Raw genomic sequence first — 26,431 nt, 5'->3', positions numbered from 1 at the left:
TCAGGTGGATGCCAACCACAGTTTACTCAACGGAACAAAAAGAAAAGTGGAAGGCTACATGGGAATTCCCTGGCTGTCTGGTGGTTAGGACTCAGTGCTTTCACTGCTGAGGGCCCGGGTTCAATCCCCTGGTGCGGAACTAAGATCCCACAAGACATGCAGCGCAGCCAAAAAAAAAAAAGTGGAAGGCTACAGAAAGCTAGTGTATTAAAGCATCACTCTTAAAAAACTACTGTACAACTCCTGAGGCTAAGCGTTAGCAGTATAACTTTGTCAATGACACAGGGCAGACTATGTGGCCTCAACTCGAGATACATTGGATTGGAAATTCACACAAAAATAATTTCACAAAATGTAATGTTGAAATAGCGAATTCAATCATTTCAAAACACCTTTTTAAAGTTTTAGAACTACTTTTCCACTGTTCTTAACAGTGTTTTTCCTTTCAACAGTAATTTTAAAAAAAAAAGACAAAAAACCCCAACACTATAGTAGGAATACAGCATTAAACCAGCCCAGATTCTGGCAGTCATGAAAAACTCAGGTTGTCTGCTACAGGGAGATCATGCTCTCAGAGGGAGAAAGAATGCTTTATCATGCAAAAATATATTACTCCCATATTTAATCCACTGTGACACGTCACCACCTTCATTGACCATTCCCATCTAAAGGCTCTACTTGACATTATGTAGTCTCCCTCTCTTAGAATATAAGCTCCAGATCTAGACCTAAAACAGTACCTTGCAGAGTATCACTGAAAATTTTTATTTGTTGAATCAGTGAACACTGCTAGTGCCCATCTTTTGAAACTTGCCAACCCCACCCATCGGACCAAGGGGTATGTTCATCAGTGCTGATCAGTAATGGGTCCATCTCTGGCGGAAAAAAGGAACCAAAGCAGGAAAACCCTCTAAGTGGCAGTGGCAGAAAACCAAGCCCGCTAGGGAAGATAAAGACAAATACAAGGACCTAGCCTAGATATTAGTCATCATCTTCTTTGTTGATCACTTCTTATCTGTAGGAGCCAATAACTCTTCCCACCCCTAATCCCAACTCCAACAGTTTTCCCAGAACTGTTGTCTTTACCACTTGACCTCTCACCAAAGACAACTTCCATATTCAGTAAAATGGTGGCTGGGAGATTAACACACAAAACGTCTCTCACAGGGTCTCAGAGAACAAATATCCAATAAATTACAAGTTGTACTGTTATCCCCATCTCAGCCATCTATGAATTAGAAACATTAAGTAGGAAAATATGAGAGACTACCCAACTAAAAACCAGCTGCTTTTTCTTACCTCCCATTACCACAACCCACCTTTCCTAAAAGCATAAGGCCCAGCATACAGTAGGTGCTGAGTATTTGTTGAATGATGCTGGGAAATGCCCTAACCAGACAGAACCCCACTATATATATTAAAACTGGAGCAAGAAGGTACAGACAAAAAACATCTGCAAGACAGTCTGTTTTGATAAAAGCATGGAACTAAGAAGCAGTGGGTCTTCCTTGTACTCACCCCCCATCCTTGTTAAATAATCTAAAGCTCACTTCTGGGTCCTTCTTCTATGCCTATCATTCTAAAGGAAATGAGGTACTAGTGGGGCCACTGAGGAATTCTTTGGATTTTGGCAGAACTGTACAAATAGATGGTGAAAGGCATCAAAAGGTGTTGCTTACTGGCCTAGGAAAATAGCAGAATGCTGTTGGAGCCACAACTTAATTTTCCACATGGCATGAAGTGAAAGCTGACCTCCTGTTCCCTCAAACCCTTCCTTATTCTAGACCTCTTCCTTGGAAAGTAAGTCAAACTAGATGTACTGATTGACTGGGTGGTTGGAATGTTAGTAGTAAGGGGTGGGTGACAATTGTTTCTCAAGCAGGGAAAAGTCCCACATCTCAAAACTCCTAGTAAGTTGATGGTTTTATAACAAAGGTGTATGAGAGACAGAAAGTCTTTAATGGAATAAGCCTGCCTACCTGGGTTCTTCTATATAAGTCCTCTTTTACCTTTGGCACCTATAAATCCTATCTACAATAAGGAAAACAACTGCAGTGATGTTCACCCAGAACTGAATGTCAAACTTTATACCCTCCCCTTCTCTTCCAGAGACAAATAAAGAACCCAGACACAAGCCCAAGTAAGAACTCTCTCAAAGCACACATTCCCTAAGTTGAAAAACCATTTATTTCACCGGAAAGAAAAAAGTGATCCAACGCTATGTGTCTACCTGCCATAAGCCTTTAGGTCAAAAAGACTCAGGAGCAGTGACACTCTCACAACACCCACTGGAAGCAGGAGGTGGGGATACAGCACAACCCCCACCAGTTTCTGCACACAATGAGACCTGCTGGGAGAACAGAACATGATGGGAAGCTACAGAAGTATTGAAGGACAGAAAGAACACGGAAATGGGCAGGAGAGAGGAAAGAAGAGGTGGTCTGAACTTAACAAGGTAAATTAAGGTCCACGGTTCCTGGGGGACTGAACGCACAGAGCTGAGAACGTCCCGGAGATGGGGTACCACGAAGGGTGTATTCTCATGCACAACCGCAGCTCGGAATTTCAGCCCACACACATCCCACCTGAAAGAGAGCACAATACAGGGGCTTTACAGCAAAGCTCACAAGGGCTTTCCCACTTACACTTCAAAGAACATCTTTACAAAGTACGGTAACTTGACACTCCTTTTAAGTTTACTTGTATCCATCCATAGTATAATAATAATCTCTAAAAGTGAAAAGAGCTTGAAGGCCAGACAGTAACTGGGAAGGCTCAAGCAATCCCAGACTAGCCTTTCTCTAAACGAAATAGCAAATTTTCTTTCACGAGAGTAGACAGACATTGCATTTCTCTTGATGTTAGCACATTAGCATTCCTCAGAGAAGGCAATTCCACATTTACAAACTGTCACTGGAGAGCAGGAAAAAGGGAAAGGTTCCAATTAGCTCTTAGCTCTCCACAGTAAAAAGTATGTTTGAATCTTGGAGTTACAAGTTAAAAATCGTTTAAGGTCTAGGAAAAAGTGGCATTAACTGAACAAGCTGTAACACCTGAGGGCGTCCAACTCCGCCTAGGGAAGAAAATAAAAGAACGTACTGGAGGGCATGTGTAAGCTACACATCAGGTCACTCAAGTTTCTTCTCCAGCCCTATCAGTGATCTCCTATCCAATAACCCTGGGCAAATCACATACCTTCTGCCCTAATGGAAAAGATGACAGTATCACCCACCCTGTTACTACAGGATTACAGATCAATGGTAATGTCTGGGACACAATGGGAGCTACTCAAGACAAAGGGTGTTGTGAAACACCCTTTAATACAACAGCAGTCTCAAACACCTAGAGCCCAAAGCTGGCAAGCATCAGAAGAGAATACACTCAAGTAGAGCCAAATGGATCATGAGGCTCAAAATGTATAGGAAAAAGCCAGAGGACTCAAGGTAGAGCTGGTGGTTGAAGAGTGTTAAATGCTCATAGCTGGTGGGAAGATGAAGGGAGTGACGTGCTTAAGGCAAAGCTCCCAACCTTGGATTTCAATATTACTGAAGAAGAGTAGAATTAACAGGGTGCGTACATATTTACGTTATTATGTACCTTAAAGAAGTGGAGAGAATGTCAAATCTAATACCGTGGGGACAGTTTAAAAACAAAACTGAACAAAGTAAATGGGCTCTTACAGGACAGATTCAAAGATAAAGCAATGGGGTAGGCATTCTATTCAGCTCAGGGAATGAATGTGAACTGACCAGAAAAGTTGAATTTGAGTCTATGCCCCAGACTCCTTGCTGAAATCAACTTTATAAGTTGAAAGATATCTTTTTCTACTCCTCTCTGCCCCAACTTACCATCAGACCTTTCACACAGCATGAAGCAGAACAGGAACCTTGCAGACCTTAGTAATGTCACACACCTAGGAATTTCAACGAAGGCTCTGAGAAACGGCACACCTGGGTCTGAATGTCTGGTTTCCAGGTTTGGTTCAATTACAGCACACAGGTGTGACCCAAGATTCATCACACCACTGTTTGCTTTTCCAGGCACAAATGGAATCAGATTGACTCCCAGGACTAGGAGCCCTGGAAAAACAGCCATGAGGGATAAGGATGTTTATATATTTCACAAACTAGTTAGGACTTCTCCCTATCCTCTGAACCATTAGCAACCTTACCCTAACCCTGCAAAAGCAAGCAAGCAGGGCAGCCTAACTGGAGCCTTTAGGCTGCAGGAGGGATGGCAAAACCAGAACAAGGGACACCCCACCGCTCTCACCTCAAGCTTTAAAAGGCTGAATACCGCGCCCGATCCGCATACTGCTCCCGCTCATACCGGGCCATGTCGTACAGGGAATTCCGCGCGGCCGCCGAAGCTTGGGACAACTCACTCTCATGCCCGTAACCGTAGCCCTCTCCAACAGTGGGGACTGGGCCGCGACGCAGGGGGCTCCGATCGCGCCCGTAATATGAAGTGGAAGCTGCAGTAACAGCAGCAGCGGCTGCTGCAGCAGCAGCAGCTGTAGCAGCAGCAGCTCCTGAAGTCGGCAACAGGTGTCTATCGTAGGGATCGAGAGAGGTGGAGGTGAGGTGACTGGCCATGGCTGTATTCTGGACTTGTGGCAGCTGGGACAGGGTCTGCTCTGCGTAATTATACGCAGAGGCAGCTGCAGCAGCCACTGCCTCATAGGACCGGGCAGCACGGCAGCGCTTGTAGTAGGCATCGAGCGCTCCGTACGCGTTGTTGTAATACAATGAATCCCCATAGCTCATGGCGTAAGGTGTACGCACTGCTCCATATTGCTCATTATATTGCTCGGTAAAGTCTGCCACTCGGCCCGAACGATCTACCGGACACTCTTTGGACCAGTGCCCCTCTTTCCCGCACCGATAGCAGCCGCTCTGGTCTCCCATCCCGGGCGCAGTCCTAAGCCGGCTGGTGGACAACTGCACGTGCATTCGTTTGCCTTGAAGAAACAGACGCAAGAAGGGTTGCTATCACTCTTAGTCATAGCCCCAGCCCCTACCCCAGACACTGGTCATAGCAATGGCTTTACCTAGACAACTCTAATGCAGGATTCATTGCCATTTTTAAGATATTTTTAAAAGGTCCAGTATAAATTCAGTATAATGACCTGATTTCAGGCAAAGATCAATTAAAGGAAGAAATGTTTCAGCTCTAACACCAGTTTAACGCTTAAGAAAGAAACTACTCTAGCTCAAAAATAGGCATTTCATCCTTTGCCAAGTAACTGTGGACAAAAACTACTCTGAACGGTGGCCCAATGTCAAAAGAAACCACAATAATAGTGCTCCACAACATTCTGACACCTCCAATCTTCACTATTAAGACTCCTGAATTCAGTAAGCAGGAGAATGCAAAGGCCAGTCCCCCATACCGCCCCAAAATCAAAGAGAATAGAGTAGGACTCTAAAGTTACCATTGACAGTAATCCAGACTTGATCCGTGGCTGAGTGCAGTAGGCAAGTTTCAAGACTTTTGGGAAAAACACTCATGAATGGGGGAAGAGGGGTGAAATACGAGTTGAAGGACTGCCTTCCCCCTAAACTGGGTCCTTTAAATTGTTAGTTCTGATATTCATTCTAACAGGGATCCTTTACAATATTTAGTGACCCCTTATAACAGGGGGTCAAACAAAACAGGTCAGGCAGTTCACAAGATGCCTGAATTTTCAGAAAGAGTATTATGAAAAATGTGGAAGAAAAGAGGGGATGAAAAAAGTGGAGAATGACCAATAATGTTAGTGTATCAAACTGTTCATGTTAGCGCAAGATTAAAGTACTTTTTCTCCTTTAGAGATCTAAGATCCTAAGAACATGCACTTGATACTAGTTTTTGCTGAAAATTACAATTTGTATTCTGGAAATGAAAAAGTTTAAATTTTAAACCTTTTCACAGGAGCAGTTTCCACCTAACATGATCTACCATTTTAATGTAAGCAAAACTCCAGCAAAACCTTTCCAATACAAATGGCTATCATGCACCCAAGCATGCAGATGGCGAAGAAGTGAATGCTTAGAACCAGGGGAGTTAACAGATAGGTCATCTACTCAAGTAACGTTATAGAAAATGGTAAATATACAATTTCACCTACAAAATTAAAGTTAGGTTCTAGAAGACTAAAAAAGGGAAAAGGGAAGGACCAAAGTATCAAAAAAAAAGTCCCGGTTCAAACATTTTATCTGATAAGTGTAGGCTGCCAGTGAAAAGCTAAGATGTACAATTAAGTACTTAAGTGCTTTAAGTGCTAACCCATGTCCCTCATTATTTGTCCAAGTGGCCACTTTGGCACCTAACAAAACCAGAGAAAATAAGGGCAACCGAGGAACCAACCATGTCTCTTCAAGACATAAAGGTCATTAATAAATGTCCTGACCTAAAGATTTGCCAGAAAAAATTCCAAAATCAGAAAAAGCAACTAAGTCTTTAAAAAATATCTAAAATGGATGTTCCTTAAATGGGCAAACAATAAAAAGAATATCCCCAACACTGAGAAACTGAAAGGGAAAAAGACCATCATAATAAATACTGCTACTCTATGTACATACAGAACTGTACTAGACAATGCTAAAGAGAATGACTAACAGTAAGGAAAACAGAGCAAAAACAACTAAACCTCAGAGAGCCTAGACTTCAGATACCAAGAGTTATGCTCTAAGTATGATGTGTCCTGTATCAGTTCACAATACCCTTCCCTTACATGTGTTAACTGTTACAAGGAGACACCACCACCTCTTCTATGACTTGGTTAAAGTGTAGAAGAGTATCCAAAAATTAGATATCATAAACCCTCCACCAGAGCAGCCTTTCCTCCCAATTAAGTTGTTGACACAAAATAATTCTCAACTTACCAATTAAAAATGGAAAACCAGACCTGAGAGACCTGTGACATTTTTCTTTAATAATGCACAGCAATACCCATAACACAGGGCACCATTAACTTGGAAGAAATGATGATCAGACTTCCAGGTCTAAGAAGGTCCAGTATAAGTAAACATCAAAGATAGCCGAAATGACTCTTAACAAGAGGAGTGCTCAGGAGAAGCAGCAGCTACTACCTTGTTCGGGCTGAAAAAAGTTGGAATATAGATTAAAAATGTTAACAAGGAGTTGTGGGAATACTCCATAATTTAGAAGTAGTTACACTGAAGGGGAAAGGCTCTTTTCTGGCTTTGACACTGGGAACCCAAAGTGGGTGGACGAAGAGTAGAGTTAGCAACTCACCATGGTTACCACCCCCTTCACAACTGCCACCCTTGCCACAGGAGCTTAGATCTTAAACCAAGAAAACAAAATGTCTATCCACAGCATCACTCATGCTGCCTTCCAGGCACACTATTAATCTAGTCAAGGCTCCAAGGTTAACACCCATCTAAGTACTCTAATCACCAAGGATGTTAGAGCTCACTCCTCAAACCAGTGAAACGGCTTTGCCATTATCGCCCCCCAAATCCCAATACCTTCTCCTCAGAAACTCCTGAAATTAGCCTTCAGTTCTAGAGTGTCCTCGTCCTCCAAACCGAACCTCTTGGTGCAAGCGTAACAGAAAAGCGGTAAGAACTATAACAATTTAAAGACACTAGTTCTCTCAAGACTTGTTTAACGACAAATTATATTTACTGAGAAGCCATGAATTGGGATGAGGTGGGGGAGCTTCACAGATATTTTGCTCCTAAACATGTGGCTTAAGCCAGCTTTTGCCAGGTCCTTCCACATACAAAATAACACATGGGGTGCTGAGGCAATAAATTTCAGAGTGAAACACTGTTAGGTGCTCTACTACCCCCCCACCCCGCAAAAAAGACAAAACTGAATAAATCTTCAGAGAAAGGGATTTCTGCACTAATAGGCAAAAAAGCCTAGGGGTTCCAAACTAATGCCAAGTGGTTCTTCTCCCAAACTTGATTTGCCTAAGGTAAAGCCTCTAAATCCCATGCATTCTCCATTTAAGCCCATCACCCACACTTAATCCTCACAATCAGCCAACCAACAGCTGTATCTCTCTCTCTATCCCAGACCCCTCCTATCCAGCCTATTTTCTACACAAAACCTTGTGTTCAGCCCTCTTCCCAAAGAGGGTGGTTCACCTTGAAACTCTGTGTTGTCAAGGCCCCTGATGGCCTCCACTGCATCCTCTGCCCGCTCCATGTGTACAAAGGCATAATCTTTCACGATGTCACATTCGATGACTGGACCATACTCCTCAAACTTGGCCCGAAGCTCCTTGTTGGTACAAGTAGGACTGATGTTGCCTACATGCAACTTTGTGGATGTTTTGCTCTTATTCTTGCTGGCTTCCACGTTGATGTTCACCCCGTGCAGCTTGTAGTGGTGCAGGTTGCGTATGGCATCCTCGGCCGCCGTCTTGTCCTCTATGTGCACAAAGCCGTAGTTCTTAATGATGTCACACTCCAGCACCTTCCCATACTGCTCGAAGAGTGAGCGGATCTCCTGCTCTGTGGCCTCCCGGGGCAGGTTTCCAATGAACAGCTTCACCATCTCGGACACAGCCTGGGCGAAAAAAAATGAAATTTCTAACAGAAGACCTCAGGCCCATGTCAGTTAAAAAAAAAAAAAAAAAAATCAATACTGCCATCTCCTTTGGGTCTGGCAAATATTTCCAGTTTTCCCCCCTCTCAGACGCCCCACACGCACACGCACACCCCCAGATAATAATCAAAGGGAAGTAGGAATAAGGAGGCCCGCTACAATTCCAGCTATAGAACCTACAGAAAGGAGAAAGCATCTGTGACACAGATCCTTAGCAGACACAGACAAAGGGTTTGGTAAGAGCTGAATAGTTTCAAACGGAAACGCAAATGAAAGCGGGGCATAAATGCAGCCCTAGGGGTACTGGGCTTTCTACCTACTAAATAGACAGCAAATTCCCTGGAGGTCCGGTTAGGACTCCACGCTTTCACTGCTGAGGGCCCGGGTTCAATCCCTGGTCGGGGAACTAATATCCCGCAAGCCACGCGGCGGCTCCGCCGCCAAAAACAAAAAAAGACAGTCAGAAAACAAAGGTATAACTACTTGGCTGGCTGGACAGACAAATTATGAACTGGCTCTTCCTCTCGTAACCGAATTAGCCATTTCCTGAAAAAAGGACCTTATTATAGCTACATTTTAGGATTTCCTTTGGAAGCAGTGAACCCGTGACTTAAGCTGGATAGCGAGGCGTTCGGAGAGTACAGGAAGTGCTGGAGCGGGGAACGCCTCTCTCGGGGTGCCGTCCTACGAGCTCCTGGAGAATTGGAGAAATGCATGGCCAGAGAAGGGGCCTTGAGCCTCAACGGCCAGACGACAGTGTCTCGGGGCTTCAAAAATTTTCGAAACGGGGTTGTAATTCCTAAGTCTAACGGAAAAGCGGTTATCTCGGTAAAAGCCTCGAGGCAGTAAGCCGAGCAAAGTCGGATAGAGGGCAAGGTGGGGAAAAGCAAGGTATTCTCGGGGGAGGTCGTGGGGGAAGGGCTGCTTGAGGCTTACCGCGCAACGCCGAGCACCGAGGTCGGCTCTCAGTGACGAGTGCGGAGGCCAGGACCACCCTAGGATACCCCTAAAGCCCAAGTCGTGAGATTTAACAGGGCAAAAAAAAAGACAGTGAAGGGGCTCGGAGTCTCTCACCCGCACGAAAAGCAGCAGGGGCTCTTCTTCGCGGCGCGGACGCTTCTGACAAAACGCTAAAATGGCGGCGGCTGCAGCAGTGACTCTGGGTAGAGAGGGGGAGGTGAACCTACCACCGGATTGGCCGTTCAATAAAATAAAAGGCAGGCGTTCCCGTAGATCCTCTTCCTGATTGGTTACCACGAACGCCAATTACCTGAGGCCTGGAAGAGGTGGAAACGTCAGTAACCCCACAGAGTCTATACGAAAGCCAATGAGCACCTCTCTCGACAAACCGAGGTCACTGATTGGATGGAAGGTCGGCGTGAGGGAGGAACTACCAACGTGGGCTTCGCTGGCGGGGTTCCGCCCGCCATTAGGCGGAGCGAGCTAGGGATCCGGTGTGGCGGTCTTCAGCTTCATGGCGCCAACTTTGTTAAGCTTCCACATTTCGCCACTCCACGTGCGCTCCATTTTGCCTTCTACTCCACACTTCTCCCTCTAATCTCCCAAACGCCATCCCCCTCGCAGCCAGGGTGCTGCGGGCGGTAGCTTACGCAGACCCAGAAGCCAGGTAAGAAAAATAGCAAAGCTTCCCACCTGAAGAAACCAACCTCCTCCTTTGGCCAAGAATCCGCACTGGCGCCCTGGGAGTCCCGGAGCTACCCCCACATTGAAACTACTTTCATAGGTGGTGAAAGGAACTCTGAAAACGGTTAATGGGCTCAGCTTCAATTAGGGTATAAAGGCCCCGACGTCGGCTCGGTTGACGGCTGCATTTCTCAGGAGGCGCCGAAGAGACAAGTTCCTTGGAGGAACCAGCCTCCCGGGGTCCAAGATGAAGAAAAGGGTTCTCTGTGTGACCGTGGAGATTGCGCATACACCCCCACCCCGCCCTGAGAAAAAACTAGAGCAGCAAAGTTTTTTGTTTTATTTTATTGGGCGCCATCAGCCAGAGCTGTAGGTTTAAACTCCTAGAACCGACCTTAGAGGGAAGAGCCTAAGTCACAACCAGCTATAAGCAAAATACAATCAAAACAGCATTCTCCAGAGGGTCCGGCTTCCCTCCTCACATTTTTTTATCATCCTTTGGCTTCTTCACATAATCCCATAATTCACTGAACAAGCAAGGCAGCTTTTGAAGAGGGAGTTTAAAAAGGGGGATGGAAGAACTTAAAACATGATAAAAGCAGTGAGGAAAGGGATCATCAGGAAGTGAAGATGACAAAAGCAGAACATACTACCGTTCAAAGCAGCCCCCCCAAAAGGGGTGGGGATCATAAAGAGAAAGGTGAAGTCAAAGTTATGGAAATAGATTTTAAAACCTGACGTGACTCAGAAATCAAACGGTGGGGAATTGGTAAATAATTTATTCTAGGGTGGGAAAAGGCAGGAATCTAAAAATGTCACATTTACAAATGTAGTGGTCACTAATCTTGGTCCGTTTTCATTGTGGATCCTGATGCTGACACTGCGGCTCTGAATAAAGGCCAAAGGATCAGTGATGAAGAAAACCAACTGCATGTTAGCTGCAAGTGTGCCCTCTGGAGGGGCCCTGCATCGGGAGGTGGTCACAACTCCATGTGCGCAGGTTCGGAAACACATCTGGTATAGAAATCCTTTCAGCTCCTTTGTTTGATCTTCCAAAATTTTTGTCCTAATAGCCTTGGAGATAAAACTTTCTTCCAAAATACCAAAGCATATGAGATCAGCTTACTCTATGAAACTAGGAATCTCTCCAAGTCCAAAGGGGAAAAACTGGGAATAGAAATCTCGGGATCACAGTTCAGGCCAGTTTGCAGACCACCACCCACACCCACCCCCTGATCTAATTATTCTTGGTTTACCTTCTGAAAGCCCTCTAGGTCCAGTTATATTTGTTTCATTTTGCAAGCTCATCCAACTGAGTAAACCACATTAAATCATTCCCCTGCTTTTTAAATTAAAACCAACGGCAACTGGAAAAGTTTCAATTCACACTACCCAATCTGGTTGTTGCCAGAATCTCCCAATCTCTGTAACAATTCTCCCACCCCCATCCCTAACACACCCCACCCCAACTATGCTCCAGCACACTGGCCCCTTTGTCCCAAGCTCATTCAGACTGAAATGTTCTTTCTCCAGGTCCTTCGCTGGCCACCCCATCTAAACACAGCCCCCCACTCCAACGCTACACCTTGGAACTCTATCCCATGACTCCATGTTGTTTTTCCAAATACTTACCACCACTTGAAATCCTATTCGTTCATTTTCTTACTCCCTCCCAGCCCCTGCCCCCAGCAAATACTTGTTCTACAGGGGCAAGGACCTTTTCTTGTTGTCTATTACCCTGTGTTAAAACTAAAACTGCCCCTGGCATGTGGTAAGCACTCAAATATTTGTTGACTAACTTAACAAATAGATAAAGCATGAGTTAAAACCTTGATAACCAAGAGGAGAGAAATGACTTTGGATTTGCAGTCAGTATCAGCTTAAGAACATGGACACTTAGTACTAAAAACAAGCCCTTTTGCTCTTATCACCTAGTATACTTTCCAGTCTCCCTCAAACATAAAAAGCCCAAAAGCCAGGGGTAACTTATGCTACAGCTTCTGATCACCAGGATTACGTTTCACAAATGCTGCAAAATGAAGCTTTAGGTAGGGAGATTTGTAGCTCCAGTGTCTCCATACTGATGTTCATTTACCCAACTGTATTTTACCAAAATACTTAAAAATTAAAGGTTTTTAAATTAAGGATATCTGGTCCAAACCCTCTACCTTACCACACCAACTACAGAGAATCGGATGTTTTAAAAGCACTTTGTCTGGAACACTGAAAACGGCCACTTTGGTGATTCTTCTGATCAGGTTACCAAGCCTCTAAATTAAAAGATAAAGCAACTTGTCCAAAGTCATCTAGCCTTTCTGTCAGAGCCAAGCTTAAGTATGTTCTGGCTCCACATCTTGAAGAGATGAAAGAGGCTGGAGCCTGGACTCTTGAAAGGGAAATGAGGAACAAATCCAAATTCAGAGGGAAACACTGTTGTCAGTGTAGACCACTCAAATGTGAATAAGCAATCTATTTGTTTCAAACCCTTTCACACTCTTAGGAATGTATACAACTTATATACCTAATAACTCTGGCTCCTAATCCAGAAATGAGTTACTGGTATAATAAGGGCTCAAATTAAAAACCAGTAATCTCCAAGGATGTTCAGAGGGAGCCACTAGGCCAGTCAGTAAGCTTCCGAAGCCTCCAATCCCACTGCCAACTACACACTCTAAGCCTCCCCTTAATGTCTGTGCAGGGCCCCTACTCCGTACCTTTCTTCTCCATATCTAGGGGAATCTGACCCTCAGGACACAACAGTGTTGTCTGACACTGGAGGTGGCCAAAACTGGTATGGTCCAGTGGCCTACATCACACCTAGGTACCACTCATTACAGAAATCCCCCTTCTTCACTGTTACTCATACGTGCTGTACTCACACCTACACCCAAAGTCCTTTGCTCAGCTGTGTGCTACCCTACACAGTCCCAATCTCCCCAGAATGTTCTAACTTCTTATTTCTGAGATGGCTAGCATTTAATGAGCAGTGACTATATATGAGGCTCTACACTTGCTACATGTTATTTGCTCCAAAATGGCTGGTTCAATTCCTTGATCCACTACTTTCTAGCCATGTGATCTTCAGAAGTTACTTAACCTACAGCCTCAATTTCCGAAATAGGTTTAAAAGTACCTAATACAGGCTTCCCTGGTGGCGCAGTGGTTGAGAGTCCGCCTCTTGATGCAGGGGACACGGGTTCGTGCCCCAGTCCGGGAAGATCCCACATGCCGCGGAGCAGCTAGGCCCATGAGCCATGGCCGCTGAGCCTGCGCATCCAGAGCCTGTGCTCCGCAACGGGAGAGGCCACAACAATGAGAGGCCCGCGTACCGCAAAAAAAAAAAAAAGGTACCTAATACATTTGAGTTGCAATGAAGGTAAAATGAAATATATGAAAAGCACTTTTAACAATGCTTAGCATGTGTTAAATAGATGTTAACTATTTTCCCTATCTTACAGATGAAAAAACTTAGGGAGAATTCCTGACATGTCCAAGATCACCCAGATTAAGTGGCAGAACCGGGATTCAAACTTGGGAAGCCTGATTTTAGAGCCAGTACCCTCAGTAATGCTCTCTGTGCCAAGTCAGTTTTCAAATCAAACAAATTCCATCTCCACAGTTTTCTCTAGTGGGGCTGCCCCATCCTCTCCTTCCTTACCTGTCACTTCCCTAGCATTGCTTATTAACTGTAACTAGTTCATCGAGGTAGGTCCTGCACCCACCCCCACTATCGATTTCCCAAGGTCAGCCCAAGGGCTCAGCTACCTGAACACTATTTCTAGCAATACAGACACACAATGTTTCTAATGATTTACATACAGCTAGACTTGAAATCATTTATTAATAAATTTTTCTTCCTGGAAAACTAGATTGTACCCTTTATGATCTTTTTAAAGGTTCCTATAGAATTTAGGTGAATAAGAATTTTCCACCTATCATATCCATCTTATCTTCTTTATCACCCAAACTCCTATTACATTACATACTCGTCCATAAATCTAGGAAATTAAGTTTCATTATGACCTTAGTCATCCCACATTATAGTCAACTTACTTGGCTTGATAGGACAAAATGACTGCAGAACCAACAGTCTGCGCACAGACTTTGGCAGAGCTTAACTGATGGGCATGACTAGAAAGGCAGCCTACCCATGGAGGCTGACCACTCAGTGATAGTCCCGTTACCTCCAGCACAAGGGATGGGGCCCCAGGCCTACCCCAGACAGAATCTGAAACAAGGTCCAAACCGCAGGAGAGAAGAGGCTGTAGAGGGGAGAAGCCTTTACATAGTCTTGTTCCAGGAATAAACCATCTAAAGCTTCTCCAATGAAGGTCGAGTTATAGAGGTGATAGATCAGAAGAGCAAAGATCTGAAGGACACTGGGAGCGCATATTCCCACCCACCTCTCCCAAAACACACATTAAATGTCTATCCTCCCATTCACTCAACCCAACCGTCTCCGAGTTATAGGACCCTGGAAATCAGAAATCCACAAAAAGCAAAGTATGAAGAGTGGGCTATAGGATTAACACAGGTGGCATAATTTACAGAGGGAGGGAATTTTAAAACAATCTGCAAGAAAGAGGAAAATGACAAATGATTTAGCTTTAGCTCCTTCTAGCTTAAATGAGAAGCCTGGCAGCGGAGGCAACAAGGGCATCAGGACCTAAAGATAATAAGCAGAGTGATCATCTAGGCCAGGTCAGCCTGAAGAACTTGGGCTGCAATAAAGAAATATCAGCACTGGCCCTGAGAGCACATTAGGAACCATGTACTAATGGTTTCATAGGAACCATGGGATTGGGACAGTGGCAGAACCCTCACTGGAGAGAAAGATGACAGAAAGCCACTGACAAAGAAGTAATTACAAATACTCAGGCCACAATCACAGCACTACAATTAACCAACCCTTGATTTTCCAGGGAAATAACCAGAGCTAAGCCTGTTAGCTTGGCCCTGAGATTACCCCACCCTCACTGCAGAAAAGTGACAAAAAACCTATCAAATTCGCCCTCCTCACAGTCCTGCAAACAAATGAAAAGGAGCAGCAAAGCACCTGAAGGCAAAGAAGTGAGAAGAAAGAAAAGCAAGGAAGAGCACTATGGCCTCAGTACCCCTGAGATTACCCCCAGTTTGCATCCACAAATAGGAGCTCACAGTTAAACAAAAAACATATGCTTTTGCCCACTGGGCAGAGGAAAGAGAACACCTGGGGCAAACTACTCTGTCACAGGGAAGTTCACAAGAAACCAGTGAAGGAAGCAGAAGAGAACCCACCTGAACTCCATTTGACTGATACACACACACCCCAAAACCACCCTGCCCCAACAGACTCCCAAATCAAATTTATAAAGCCCCCTTTCCCAAAGGAATGTCAGTTTCCTGTCACCACCCTACCCAACCAGTCTTTCATTCACCCATCATAAAGCCCAAGCCTCTGTCTTGTCCATGGCTGGAATTGTCTTATTTTGTGCCCAGGTCCTCTGAACCCCTAGTCCCAGAATGAAAGTATAAACAATCAATTCCTCAGCCTATCCCAGCACCCCTATTTGGTTACGCTTGCACCTCACCCACTTCCCAGAGTCTATCATAACACCTTCAAATATAAACCCAACAAGAAAACATCTGGAAAATAGGCAATTTGAGTCTCAGGTGACTATGACAGGGGTTGGCAGGACGCAGGAAGGACACTCCGTGCTGATGTTCGACGTGCGAAATACCAGGTCTATAGCCAGAATCCCCCATACCAGCTTCCAACTGTCCCGACCACAGGGCATTACCAGACAGTGACATGACCCCCCCACCCCAACTACTGGCTCCTTCCCAGTAGTTGTCCCAGCCCCAGTACTTACTGGAGCCCACTGCCTGAAGGACCTACTAGCCTCATAAGCACCAAAGCCACCCATTCCCCACTTCTCACTTGAGAAGCCAAACCCCAGAACCACCCTGCTGGAGCTCAGGATTTTCCTGAACTGGAGACAAGTCAAGGAAAATAGCCAAGCACAGGCGAGGAAAATGGGCAGTAAATTTACTGCATTTTGGTGTGATTAACTCAAGCTGAAGCAACTTGGGCCAGACTCTCCAGTCCTAAAGATGGCAGACTAGCAGAACGACGATGGGTTAAATCCCTCTGGCAGCAGGGAAATCATTCTAATTCCTACATTCAAACCCCTTTCCTCATCTGCCCTGGGTTCTCTGGCCACCCTCCCTTTAGTTGTCATGTCTTCCTGGATGTCAAACTTCCTGAAACTGAGTGCAATCAAGACAATGACAACCAGGTTTCCAAACTGCAAATCGCCCCAAGTTTTATTTGTAGTCCATACAAAAGGGAAAAAAAATTAAGGTTTTCTAACACCACCTACTTGGGGAGATGGGGAAGTGGACTGTGCCGCACAGCATCAGCTAGAACATCAGGGGTCAGTAGGGATCTGGACATATACCAACCAACTGTCCCAACAGGAACTCAGTCTCAACACAGTCTACAGAGGGACAAAGTCAGGGCCCCCTGGACAACTGGCACAGCTTGGCGCATAGGAAATGGTTAAGCTAACCCTTTCCTGGCCTCCCTCACATCTAAAAAGAAAAAGGCGCCGCCGACCTCAGCTGCAGGTTGCTTCCCCATCCAGACGACCTTAAATATCGCGCACAAAAATAAAAGGGAGCCAGGAAAAAAATAAAAACATAAAAGAAATTCCCATCCTGGGGAGATGGGAGGCAGGGGAGAGGGGAACCGCAGATCTAGAGCCAGTAGCAAGATTCGCTGCTGAGGCGAAGGAATAAAGTAGGTTACTGCCGAACACTCAAAAGGATCGTCTCCTGGGGAAGGCCCACATGGTAGAGGGGATGAAAAACCGCAAACAGGAGAGGTATGGGCCAGTGGTTACAACCTGGGCCTGCACCCTACCCCACCTCTCCTCTCCTTCCCTCCCTGTGGAGCCCTGTCCCAGGATGGCCCTACATGCGGCGCTGGTAGCCAGAGTGCATCTGAGCTGCCCGCAGGTAATCATTATAGGAGCCCGAATAGCGTGCGTAATCGGAATGGGCATCGGGCAGGCGACGGTAATCCAGCGAGGACTTTGTCGGCGAGCGGCGGAACGAAAGCTGCGACTCTGATAAACGGCGGTAATCAGAGAGCTCGGCTAAACGCCGGTCGGAACCATACCTAGTCGAGAGAAGAAGACAGTTGGTGAATGAGACAATTGAGGGGAGGGCTCCAGGTGGGCACGGGGGAGATGCCAATGGGGATAGGGAGGGTGTAATCAGATTGGTCTCCAACAAACAAGATTTTGTCAGAAGGCTCAACACCCTATCCAGGGCAAGAATTCAAGCCTGGTCCAACTCAGTGGGAAACCAAGCCCACCACTGAAGACCACCCTTCTGAACTGGCCAAGGTGGATTCTGGTCTGCATTCCCAAACCACAGACAAACTATCCCCACCCTTGGGCCCTGCAGAGAAAGACCTTGGTTGTTTACCAACAGAACGGCGGACGAAAGCAAGGTCCCCAACTTCCCAAAGAGTGGACGCACCACATACACCCTGCCTTCAGCCAGTGACTGCCAAAGGGACTACTCTTTCAAACCCACCCCCACCAGAGGCCAGGACAACCACGTAACAGGCTTAAGGATCCTTCAGACAGTGGGAAAGACTATGGGCCACAATCTTGCAGGCAGTAGCTCCAATAGCACTTGGGCTAGCCTTGACAGGTGACACTTTTCCCAGCCTGACTAGCTGGTACCACCCCAGTCTGAGCACTATGCTCCACCTGAACCCTGGTGACCAGGAAAGTTCACAGACATCACCCCCCTCAGCTTCTGGACATCCCACAGGAGTAGAGAAGACCAAGGGAGGGGCCGATGGCTCCAGTTTCCCTCCCATGCCAACCTCAGCCCCTTGCCCTGAGCCCCAGCTGGGGGCAGAGGCGGGGGGGCATACAGTACCTTTTCGACATGGCGACAGCCTTTTTGTACGGATCGTCGTAGCTGGCCCGGGGTGGGGAGAGGCGCGTACGCTCATAGGGCGGCGGGGTGCTGTTGGCGTTGGCAACGGCCCCCTGGGACATGGACAAGTAGGCTGCAGACGGCTGACCTGCCCCATCGTAGGCATTGCCCGGCTGGCCACGGTAGGAGGCAGCAGCCTGAGGATGCTGCTGTGCAGCATAGGAAGCAGCCAATGAGGCTGATGATTGGGTGCGGTAAGGAGCTGCCAGGGTGGCAGAAGGTTGGGCCCCGTAGGCAGCTGCAGCACCATAGGAGCCAGTGGCCGCAGCAGCTGACTGAGCCCCATACGAGCCTGATAGGCCCATTGATGCTTGAGCTCCATAACTATTCAGCTGGGTCTGAACAACTGGCTGGGCCCCATAGGAGCCAGCCATTGGGGTAGTGGCTTGTGCAGCATACGCAGCTGGCTGGCTAGCATAAGCAGCAGCTGTAGCTGGTTGTGCCACATAGGCAGCAGGTTGGGAAGAATAGGAAGCAGCCTGTTGTGCAGCGTATGGGGCAGACTGGGCATTATAAGAGGCCGAAGGCTGGGCACTGTAAGAAGCTGCCTGGGCCCCATAAGCTAGTGAAGAGGCTGCAGACTGGGCCCCATAGGAGGCTGCCTGGGCCCCATAGGAGCCTAGGGAGGAAGCTGCTCCCTGGGTGTTGTAGGAGGAGGCAGCCGCACGAACCCCATAGGAAGAGGCAGCCTGCGCCCCATAAGAGGATGGCTGGTTACCATAGGAGGCAAGGGAGGAGCCCTGAGCCCCATAGGAGTTGAGCGAAGAAGCCGCAGCTGGCTGACCCCCATAGGAGGAGAGGGCCGAGGCCGAGGGCTGGGCTCCACCATATGGACCAAGCGAGGAAGCTGCGGCAGACTGGGAGCTAGGGCTAGCCAGCTGGCCCCTGTATGGGGCCCCAAGGGAAACAGAGGGCTGAGCGCGGTAAGAGGCTGCCTGGGCTGTCATGGGCTGAGTCCGATAACCGACACCCAGAGAGGCAGAAGGCTGGGCCCTGTAGGCAGCGCCCAGTGACGCTGAGGGCTGGGCCCGGTAGGTGGCTGGCTGGGCCGTCAGAGGAGCCACATACGAGGCTCGGGGAGGTGAACGGCGCAGGGGGCTGCGGTCGCGACCAAAGAAGGGTGGTGTGGGCTGACGGGCTTGCCCATCAAAGCCACCAGTGCTGTTGCCAAAAGCCTGCTGGTAGTCGAAGGTGGCAGAGAAGCCACCAGTTCCGGGGAATGCCGTATCCCCAGCCCCTGGTTTCTTGGTCTTGTCCCCAGACTGGATAGCCAGGCCAGGCCCCTTCTTCTGACCCTTGGTTGAGAGTTCCACGTTGATGCGCTTGCCCTTCACTTCTTTGCCGTTGAGCTGCGCGATGGCGGCTTTGGCATCTGCTTCCTTCTCCATGTGAACAAACGCGTAGTCTGATAAAGCAGCAGACAGAGGGTTAGCAATTAGGGGGGCAGGGCATGCTACCTGATGGGTCCCAAACTGGACACACCAACAGCACCCAGCTGTTGCCAGCTACCTCCAGGCCTCCAAACCCTCCTCTCCAGGAGTAGGTCATAAAATGTGGCTCCCATATAACAAAGCTTCTGACTGTCCCAAGCAGGCAGCTTTGTCTATGGCTTTCTTCCCATTCTCCCCGTTCCCCCTGCCACCTCACCCAACTTCCTGGTGAGAGAAGAAAGAGCAAAGATGAACAGCAACACAGGATAAAAATCTTCACGTCTCCTGCAAGTATAAACGAGCAGACAAAAAGCAGAAAGCATTCCTGGATCACTCAATTATTCAGTACTGTCTATCCCAAGATTACCAAACACTACTGTTCACCTTTGAGGCTTAACTCTCAAACACTGAAAATGACCACTTATGTCTTGGAATGACCCATATCTCAGCCCAGGGTCCAATTAAGGCAGGAGAGCTACACTGCAATGCACAGTCCATGAAATTCCTCCAGTACAATCTCCCCCTTTCCCACAGTACTTCCCCGTTTTCAAAGCACTTCCATGCACAGGACCTCATTTGGGCCTCACAACAATCCCAGGAGGCAGGCAGAGCAAAGGATCATTATCCTTATTTTACAGGTGGGCAAACACACTCAGAGAATTTATACGGCTTGCGACAAAACCATGTGTCAGACCCAGAAACAGAATCCCAGCTCTCCATGCCTCTTCACTACACCAGTCTACCCCTGAGAAGTCAATGTGTAAGGCAGGATTGTGTATTAAGACTAGACATTTAAGCTTAGAAGGGGAGAAGCTGGACCCCACGTAAGCCAATAAGATGTGAGAATGGAAACTGAGCCTCCTGGCTGAGTTCAGGCCCAAGGCACGCGCGCGCGCGCGCGCACACACACACACGCCCCCCACCCCCAGGCTACATTACATCAGAGGTTACTCATCAAGAGACAGAAGTATTCCTTACCCCTTGGGCTTCTGTTCACAGAAAAGATTTGGTTTCTCAGCTTCACAGCAAGAAGCTGCAATTACCACAACTAGCAGGCTCTGCTAAGCAGGTTACCCCTCAGGTCCTCATTCAGTTCTAAATGAGCTGTGGTAGGAAAGCCTCTAAGACAGGATGTTGATCTCAAAGTCCTACTCATCTACCATATAGAACAAGAAAACTTTAGGAAAGGAAGTAATAGGAAGAAATTCTTGTTCACATCCAAACTCACAAACCACGATGGTGCAAGCAGAATCTGAAGAACAATGAAAAAGGTCATGCTGGTGGTAAGTAAGGCCATGCACTTAACCCCATCTGGACCTGTGGCTACTTTTAAAGTCCAAGCACCAGGACCCCATCTCTCTCACATCACTTTAGAAAATGAATTACCTAGATGAAGTTACTAAGGTTCCATTCTTGATAAGAAATCCTTTTAAATGGCCTCTAAACAAGTGTCCTAATTTCTAGAAACTTTCATACTGGGATGCCCTCTCTAGCTGTTCCTATAAAGCAAGCCATTTTCCTGGATGTAAGCCACCAACGTGACTCTCATGCAAATAAGAATAAAAATAATCAACAGGGGCTTCCCTGGTGGCACAGTGGTTGAGAGTCTGCCTGCCAATGCAGGGGACACGGGTTCCTGCCCCGGTCCAGGAAGATCCCACATGCCGCGGAGCAGCTGGGCCCGTGAGCCGTGGCCGCTGAGCCTGCGCGTCTGGAGCCTGTGCTCTGCAACGGGAGAGGCCACAACAGTGAGAGGCCCGCGTACCACAAAAAAAAAAATAAAGTAAAATAATCAACAGGTAGAAGTCAGAAGTGTGGTATAGCAAAAGGAATCCTGGGGCTAGGCGCTAAAATGCCTCAGCTGAAGATCCAGTTCACTAACTTGCTGTAAGTTCTTACGGAACTTACAATTTATTTCTCCATCTGACAATCTGTCCTACCCACCTCAGAGTTAGAAGATTCAAATGAGATGATAAAAATGCCTTGTAGGGCTTCCCTGGTGGCGCAGTGGTTGAGAGTCCGCCTGCTGATGCAGGGGACACGGGTTCGTGCCCCGGTCCGGGAAGATCCCACATGCCGCGGAGCGGCTGGGCCCGTGAGCCATGGCTGCTGAGCCTGCGCTCCGCAACGGGAGAAGCCACAACAGTGAGAGGGCCGCATACCGCCAATAAAAAAAAAGCCTTGTAAAGTATAAATAGCTATATAATGATAAAAATCATAATAATTATTCAAGCCTAGGAATAACCACAGGCTTAGTTCCCTACAGATATGATCTTTCATCTCTAATAAAACACAAGAAATACAATGTAACCTGTAAATGCTAATTTGGAACTAGCCAGAGATGATAAAGGAACAAAATGAACTATCACAACTGTCGTTACACCCCTATGGCCAGAACCTGATTCTTCCAATTGCGAAAGGCGAAAAGCAAAGCGTTCCTTTCGGCCTAGCCACAGGGCACCAGAACTGTCCTCTCATCTCTCACCTCCAGTTTGGGTACAGTGAGCTAAAAATCAATGCTGGTGGTCCCAGATCTCTTTAAAAGCAAAGGCTGAGCTGACCCTACCACCAGGAGAATGCAATGGCAAGCAGAAAGCAAGAGTGTAGGCAGATTAAAGGGAATTAAAAAACTTTCAGGCACTATGAGGGAATATTAAGGAACCATACTATATTCCTGGTTAACCTATCCACAAATTCCTAGGACTGGAATAAGCTAGGAAAAAACACCCAACAAAAACTTTCAATGGGTTTACAAGAGCAATAGGATGTCACATTATCTATTCCCTACTTAGCTCGGTTTTATTAAGAGACCAACTTGTGAAACTTGAAAATTGAGATTTCATGTGTACAATTCAATTGACCACACAGATAAGCTATATAGCTGATAAAAAGAAAGCCATCAGATACAATTATATCCAATTTATATCTGAGAGTTTCTAAGCCTGATACTGGAGGGAAGTGCGAATAGGTTGTCCAGCTGACTCCATCACATGAGGGCTAACTAACCCTTATCACAGTGAGCAGCTAAACCCAGACCCAGCCCTTCCAAAGATGCCCAGGAACCTAACTACTCCTAGGACAATAAAGAAAAACCAAAGATCTAGAAAACTCCAGGGACCCACCTGCCTGGAGAGGTAGTTCAAGGAAACGGTGACCCCTGAAGGAAATCCATCGCATTTAAAGGGACTAGCAGGCAATGATTTACAGAGCTATCCTAATGGTCTGGTGACTTCACAATTCCTCCAGTACCAAAGTTAAGAGAATCCAGAAAAATGAGTTTTCCTATTCTCAGAAGAGTAAAAAAATTCTAATTTGAAACTACAGAGCTGTATGTAGGAGGAAAGAATGGCCACCCACAACAAAGGAGAGGAAACAGTTTCCTATTCTGCCCTTCAGACTTCTCATGGAATCTAAATGGTTCCTAAAGCTGTCAGCAACTCTCAAACTTCATCCTTGAACACCCAACAGAATGTAGCTGTGGAGAGTGGTTACAATCTGCTGTTGCTATGGAAATTTTTATTCTACAAATCATATCTAAGCTCCTGGAACCAAGCAACTACGTTATTCCCCCTGTGAAATAAAACGGAACTGGCTGTCCTGTGCAATGCCAAGCTTCTGTGCTTTTCAAAGACCTGACAACCAACACAAGATGACTCAATCAAGTGCCCATTCCCAGAGCAAGAAATAAGTAAGCTATTTATAGAGCCAGAGCCAAGTCTCTTCTACTACATTCCCAACTTAAAAACTTCATTTTCCTTCACTCCAAATAGAAAGGCATCAGTGGAGAATATGATCCTCAAATCTTTACCACAGTCCCTTACCTCAAAATATTATCAGGCACTCTCTTACATATCAGCATAACTACAAACAACTAACCACCACTCCCTAAGGAAATCAGTGCATCTCTGCCAATCAAATGTTCGCAAAGGGACAAAATGCACAAAACTTTCACTCTAACTCTCACAAAGAAAACAGTCAAGAGTTCTAAAAACCACATGCAGTTACACACTTCACCCCACCCCCCCACTGTCACTTGGTGTCAGTCCCAAGCAAATTCAGGCAAATTTTTAGCCTTCTCTACCAACCCAAAGAAGGCTTCTTGACCAATGAGTTCCATAGAGACTGTCCCCTCAGATGCAAGTTTCTAGACTCCCAATCTAGTAGCCACCCTGTCTGAGAACCACACAAAAAAATGTAATAGGTCAATCAAACAGAACTCTCATAATGAGTCATATACATTTCCTGGCCAGGGGCCCAATCTGATGCCCTTCCCACTCTTTCACTCTAAATAAAAGCAAAAATTCATGCACCATACAGCCTGCCTCATCAGAGCACCCAGCAGGAAAGCCTGATTCCAGATAGTCATGAATTTGCATAGCCTGAGTTGAGGAAAACAAAATGCAGTATTAATGCAGAAGGAGGAATTACTCCTAGTGGTGGAGACTGCAACCCTCACACTTCCCCCGGTTACGGAAAGGATAAGGAATGACCCAAAAGATGTTATCTTGGTGGAAATGAATAAGCACCTGCTCCCAAATGTATTTACTATCCTTAAAACTTCTCACACAGGGTATGAGCAGCTATGAATCCAACACCAGGAGCAAGGGATCAGATACTCACTCCCAGGTTGCATCCCCGAAGATAGCAAGGCAAAGTTGACTCTGATCTGTTCCCAAGTGGAACAGAAACTGGCCACATACACAAGGGCTATACCTCCAAATCTTGCCAACAAAAAAGAAAAAGAGCTTAGGGATAAGAACCCAGACTATGAAAAAAGTCAACTAAGTCCCAAAAAGGAGGTCAGGCCTAAATTATAGTGATATATTCTTCTCGAAGGCAAACTAGGGATCTACCCTGACAATTAGACTACTCAAGCAAAGATGACTATTAAGTCCCCGCGTCCCCCTCAGAGTGTGCCCCCTCGCAAAATCACCAAGTTTCTAAAAGGATGCCGCCCTAGGGCACCGGCTTGACGACTTAGTTGCTCAGAAGAGGCCATTTCATAAAACAAGCCTTCGTCCACATGCGAAAAGTCGGGGTTTCCAGTTTATAGATGTAAAATCGACCCCAAAGGGGAAAAAAAAAAGTTTGAGGGAGTTGGAAAGCACAGAATTGCCACGCCTAACCCACCTAACAATACTGAAAGGCCAAAGTGGTTAGGAAGGGGCCCCTCCTTACCCACGAGTAACTATACCCATCAGTAGACCCACGCCACACAATACTAAAAGATCCCAGCCCAAGAAACTTCCAAGGGCCCCGTTACCTTCCGCTCGGGAGCATTCATCGAGAGGGAACACGACGGTGGCCTTGGGGGGGGTGGGGTTCAGCCCCCACCTTTTCCCTTTTCCCTTGCTCTGACAGACTTCTGAAGAGGAAGTGGGGAAGTGGCGAAATCTTCCCCGCTCCATGATCCGGCTTGTGCCCGTCACTTCCCAATTTCCGTTCGGCGCCAGGCCCAGGAGCCCAGTGGAAGGCGCGCCCCCGGTACCCTCCCAAGTCTCTCAGGCGCGTCCCCGGCCCCGTAGCTCGGCTCGCAGTGGCCGCCGCACCCACCCAGAGCCGCTTCCTCCCATTTGGTTAATGGTGCCTGGCCCGCACGGGAGGAGGGTGGCTCTACCCAACGCGCCCCCAACACCTCCGGCCTCACTCCCGCGGACTTCTCCCAGCCCCCACCGCCAACCGCGCAGTGACCGACCCCCGGGAAAGGGGCGTGGCTAACAAGCAGAGTGCCCCGAGCGCGCCCGCGCCCGCGCGCCCGCCTCCACATTACCTTTCACCACGTCACACTCGATGACGCGTCCGCGGCGCTCGAAGAGGCTGCGCAATTCCTGGCTCGTGCACGCAGCCGATACATTGCCCACGAATATCTTCCAAGTGTTAAGAGGCCGTGGGCGCGACATCTCCACCACGAGCGCGCGCCCCGGCCGCAGCTCGTGGCCATGCAGGGCCTCGATGGCGCGCAGCGCGCCCGCGTTCTCGCGCATGTGCACGAAGGCGAACTGTTTCATGACGGCGCAGCTCATGACCGTGCCGTAGGGCGCAAAGAGAGCTGCTAGCTCCTCCGGCGTCGTATCCGCCCCATCGACGTTTCCCACGAATATCTTCATTTTGCCGCCGCAGCCGCCTTCCCGGAGAGCCTGGACCTCTCCTCCAGCGACAGGCGAAACGTCTGACCCGCCGGCAGTCCTCCCCAGGAATGGCTGGCGACGGAGAACCCCGCCGCGCAGGCGCTCTGACCTAGCCAATCGGAGCCCAGATCCCGCGTGCCCTGCAGCCAATCAGAGAGGCTGAGAGAAAATGCACTCAGGCGCAGCCAATCCCAGAGGGCCTGGAGCCCGCTCGTTAGCGGAGGGGGTGGGAGAGGGACGACTGCGCGCGACCAACCGCCACTGCCGGAGGGAGGGGGAAGAAGGGCTGGAGAGGGGGATCCGCGTGCGAGGAGCGCAGTGGCTGCAGAGAGGCCTAGTCAGTGAGGCGGCCTCTGGCCTGGGTGGGGCCGAGATCGGCGGGCCCCAAGAAAAAACTTTGTTCAGTCGGAAGTCAGAGCCCCTCCCATTCTGGCAACCTAGGCCAAACACGCGCCTAGAGGTGGCAGCGAGTGTCCACGGGAAGGCCCAGCCTGGCGGGAGAAAACAGGACAGACGCCTTCCTTAAGCAAACGACTCCCAGGACTGCCGCCTGTGGTCTGAGGGGACCCTGAGAGGCATTTGCCCTGGAGAAACCCTCGTGCCATTAATTTATTCTTTGGAAACGCATTCCCTGAGGTTGCTGAGGTCCTGGCAGAGGCTGGAGAC

The 26,431-nt window shown here is 47.6% G+C and overlaps 1 protein-coding gene across 8 annotated transcripts; it reads right to left on the bottom strand.

Annotated features, from left to right (window-relative positions):
- Positions 1–1,100: 1,100 nt before the first annotated feature.
- LOC309965849 (RNA-binding protein 14) lies at positions 1,101–25,821 on the bottom strand. 8 transcript variants are annotated; one of them, XR_014326410.1, is made up of 5 exons: positions 9,640–9,835; positions 8,103–8,526; positions 4,273–4,960; positions 3,849–3,913; positions 1,101–2,585 (listed from the first exon to the last, which is right to left on the bottom strand). XR_014326410.1 is itself a non-coding variant. In XM_082845656.1 (5 exons), exons 2-4 carry the CDS (start codon positions 8,512–8,514, stop codon positions 4,281–4,283), a joined length of 762 nt encoding a protein of 253 aa, XP_082701782.1. In that variant the 5' UTR covers positions 8,515–8,526; positions 9,640–9,835; the 3' UTR covers positions 1,101–2,585; positions 4,273–4,280. The 8 variants fall into 8 exon arrangements, 6 of the variants coding, with proteins under 6 accessions (XP_082701782.1, XP_082701780.1, XP_082701781.1 ...); XR_014326411.1 differs by having other exon boundaries at positions 3,849–4,079; positions 4,882–4,960; XM_082845656.1 differs by lacking the exon at positions 3,849–3,913 and having other exon boundaries at positions 4,273–4,551; positions 4,882–4,960.
- Positions 25,822–26,431: the final 610 nt, after the last annotated feature.

This window comes from Leucopleurus acutus (assembly GCF_964270905.1).
Source record: "Leucopleurus acutus genome assembly, chromosome: 8".
Lineage (NCBI taxonomy): Eukaryota > Metazoa > Chordata > Mammalia > Artiodactyla > Delphinidae > Leucopleurus > Leucopleurus acutus.
Note: the sequence above shows the minus strand (reverse complement) of the source record. Positions and strands in the feature narration are given on the sequence as shown.

Bases quoted from the DNA above. Each gene is read 5' to 3' on its own strand.
- LOC309965849 (XM_082845653.1), bottom strand. From the start codon at position 25,744: ATGAAGATATTCGTGGGAAACGTCGATGGGGCGGATACGACGCCGGAG. The intron at 19,613-25,407 runs GTAATGTGGAGG...CTGCTTTATCAG, and splicing joins CGAGTGTGACGTGGTGAAAG to ACTACGCGTTTGTTCACATG. The intron at 17,372-18,147 runs GTACTGTATGCC...TCTCTCGACTAG, and splicing joins GCTGTCGCCATGTCGAAAAG to GTATGGTTCCGACCGGCGTT.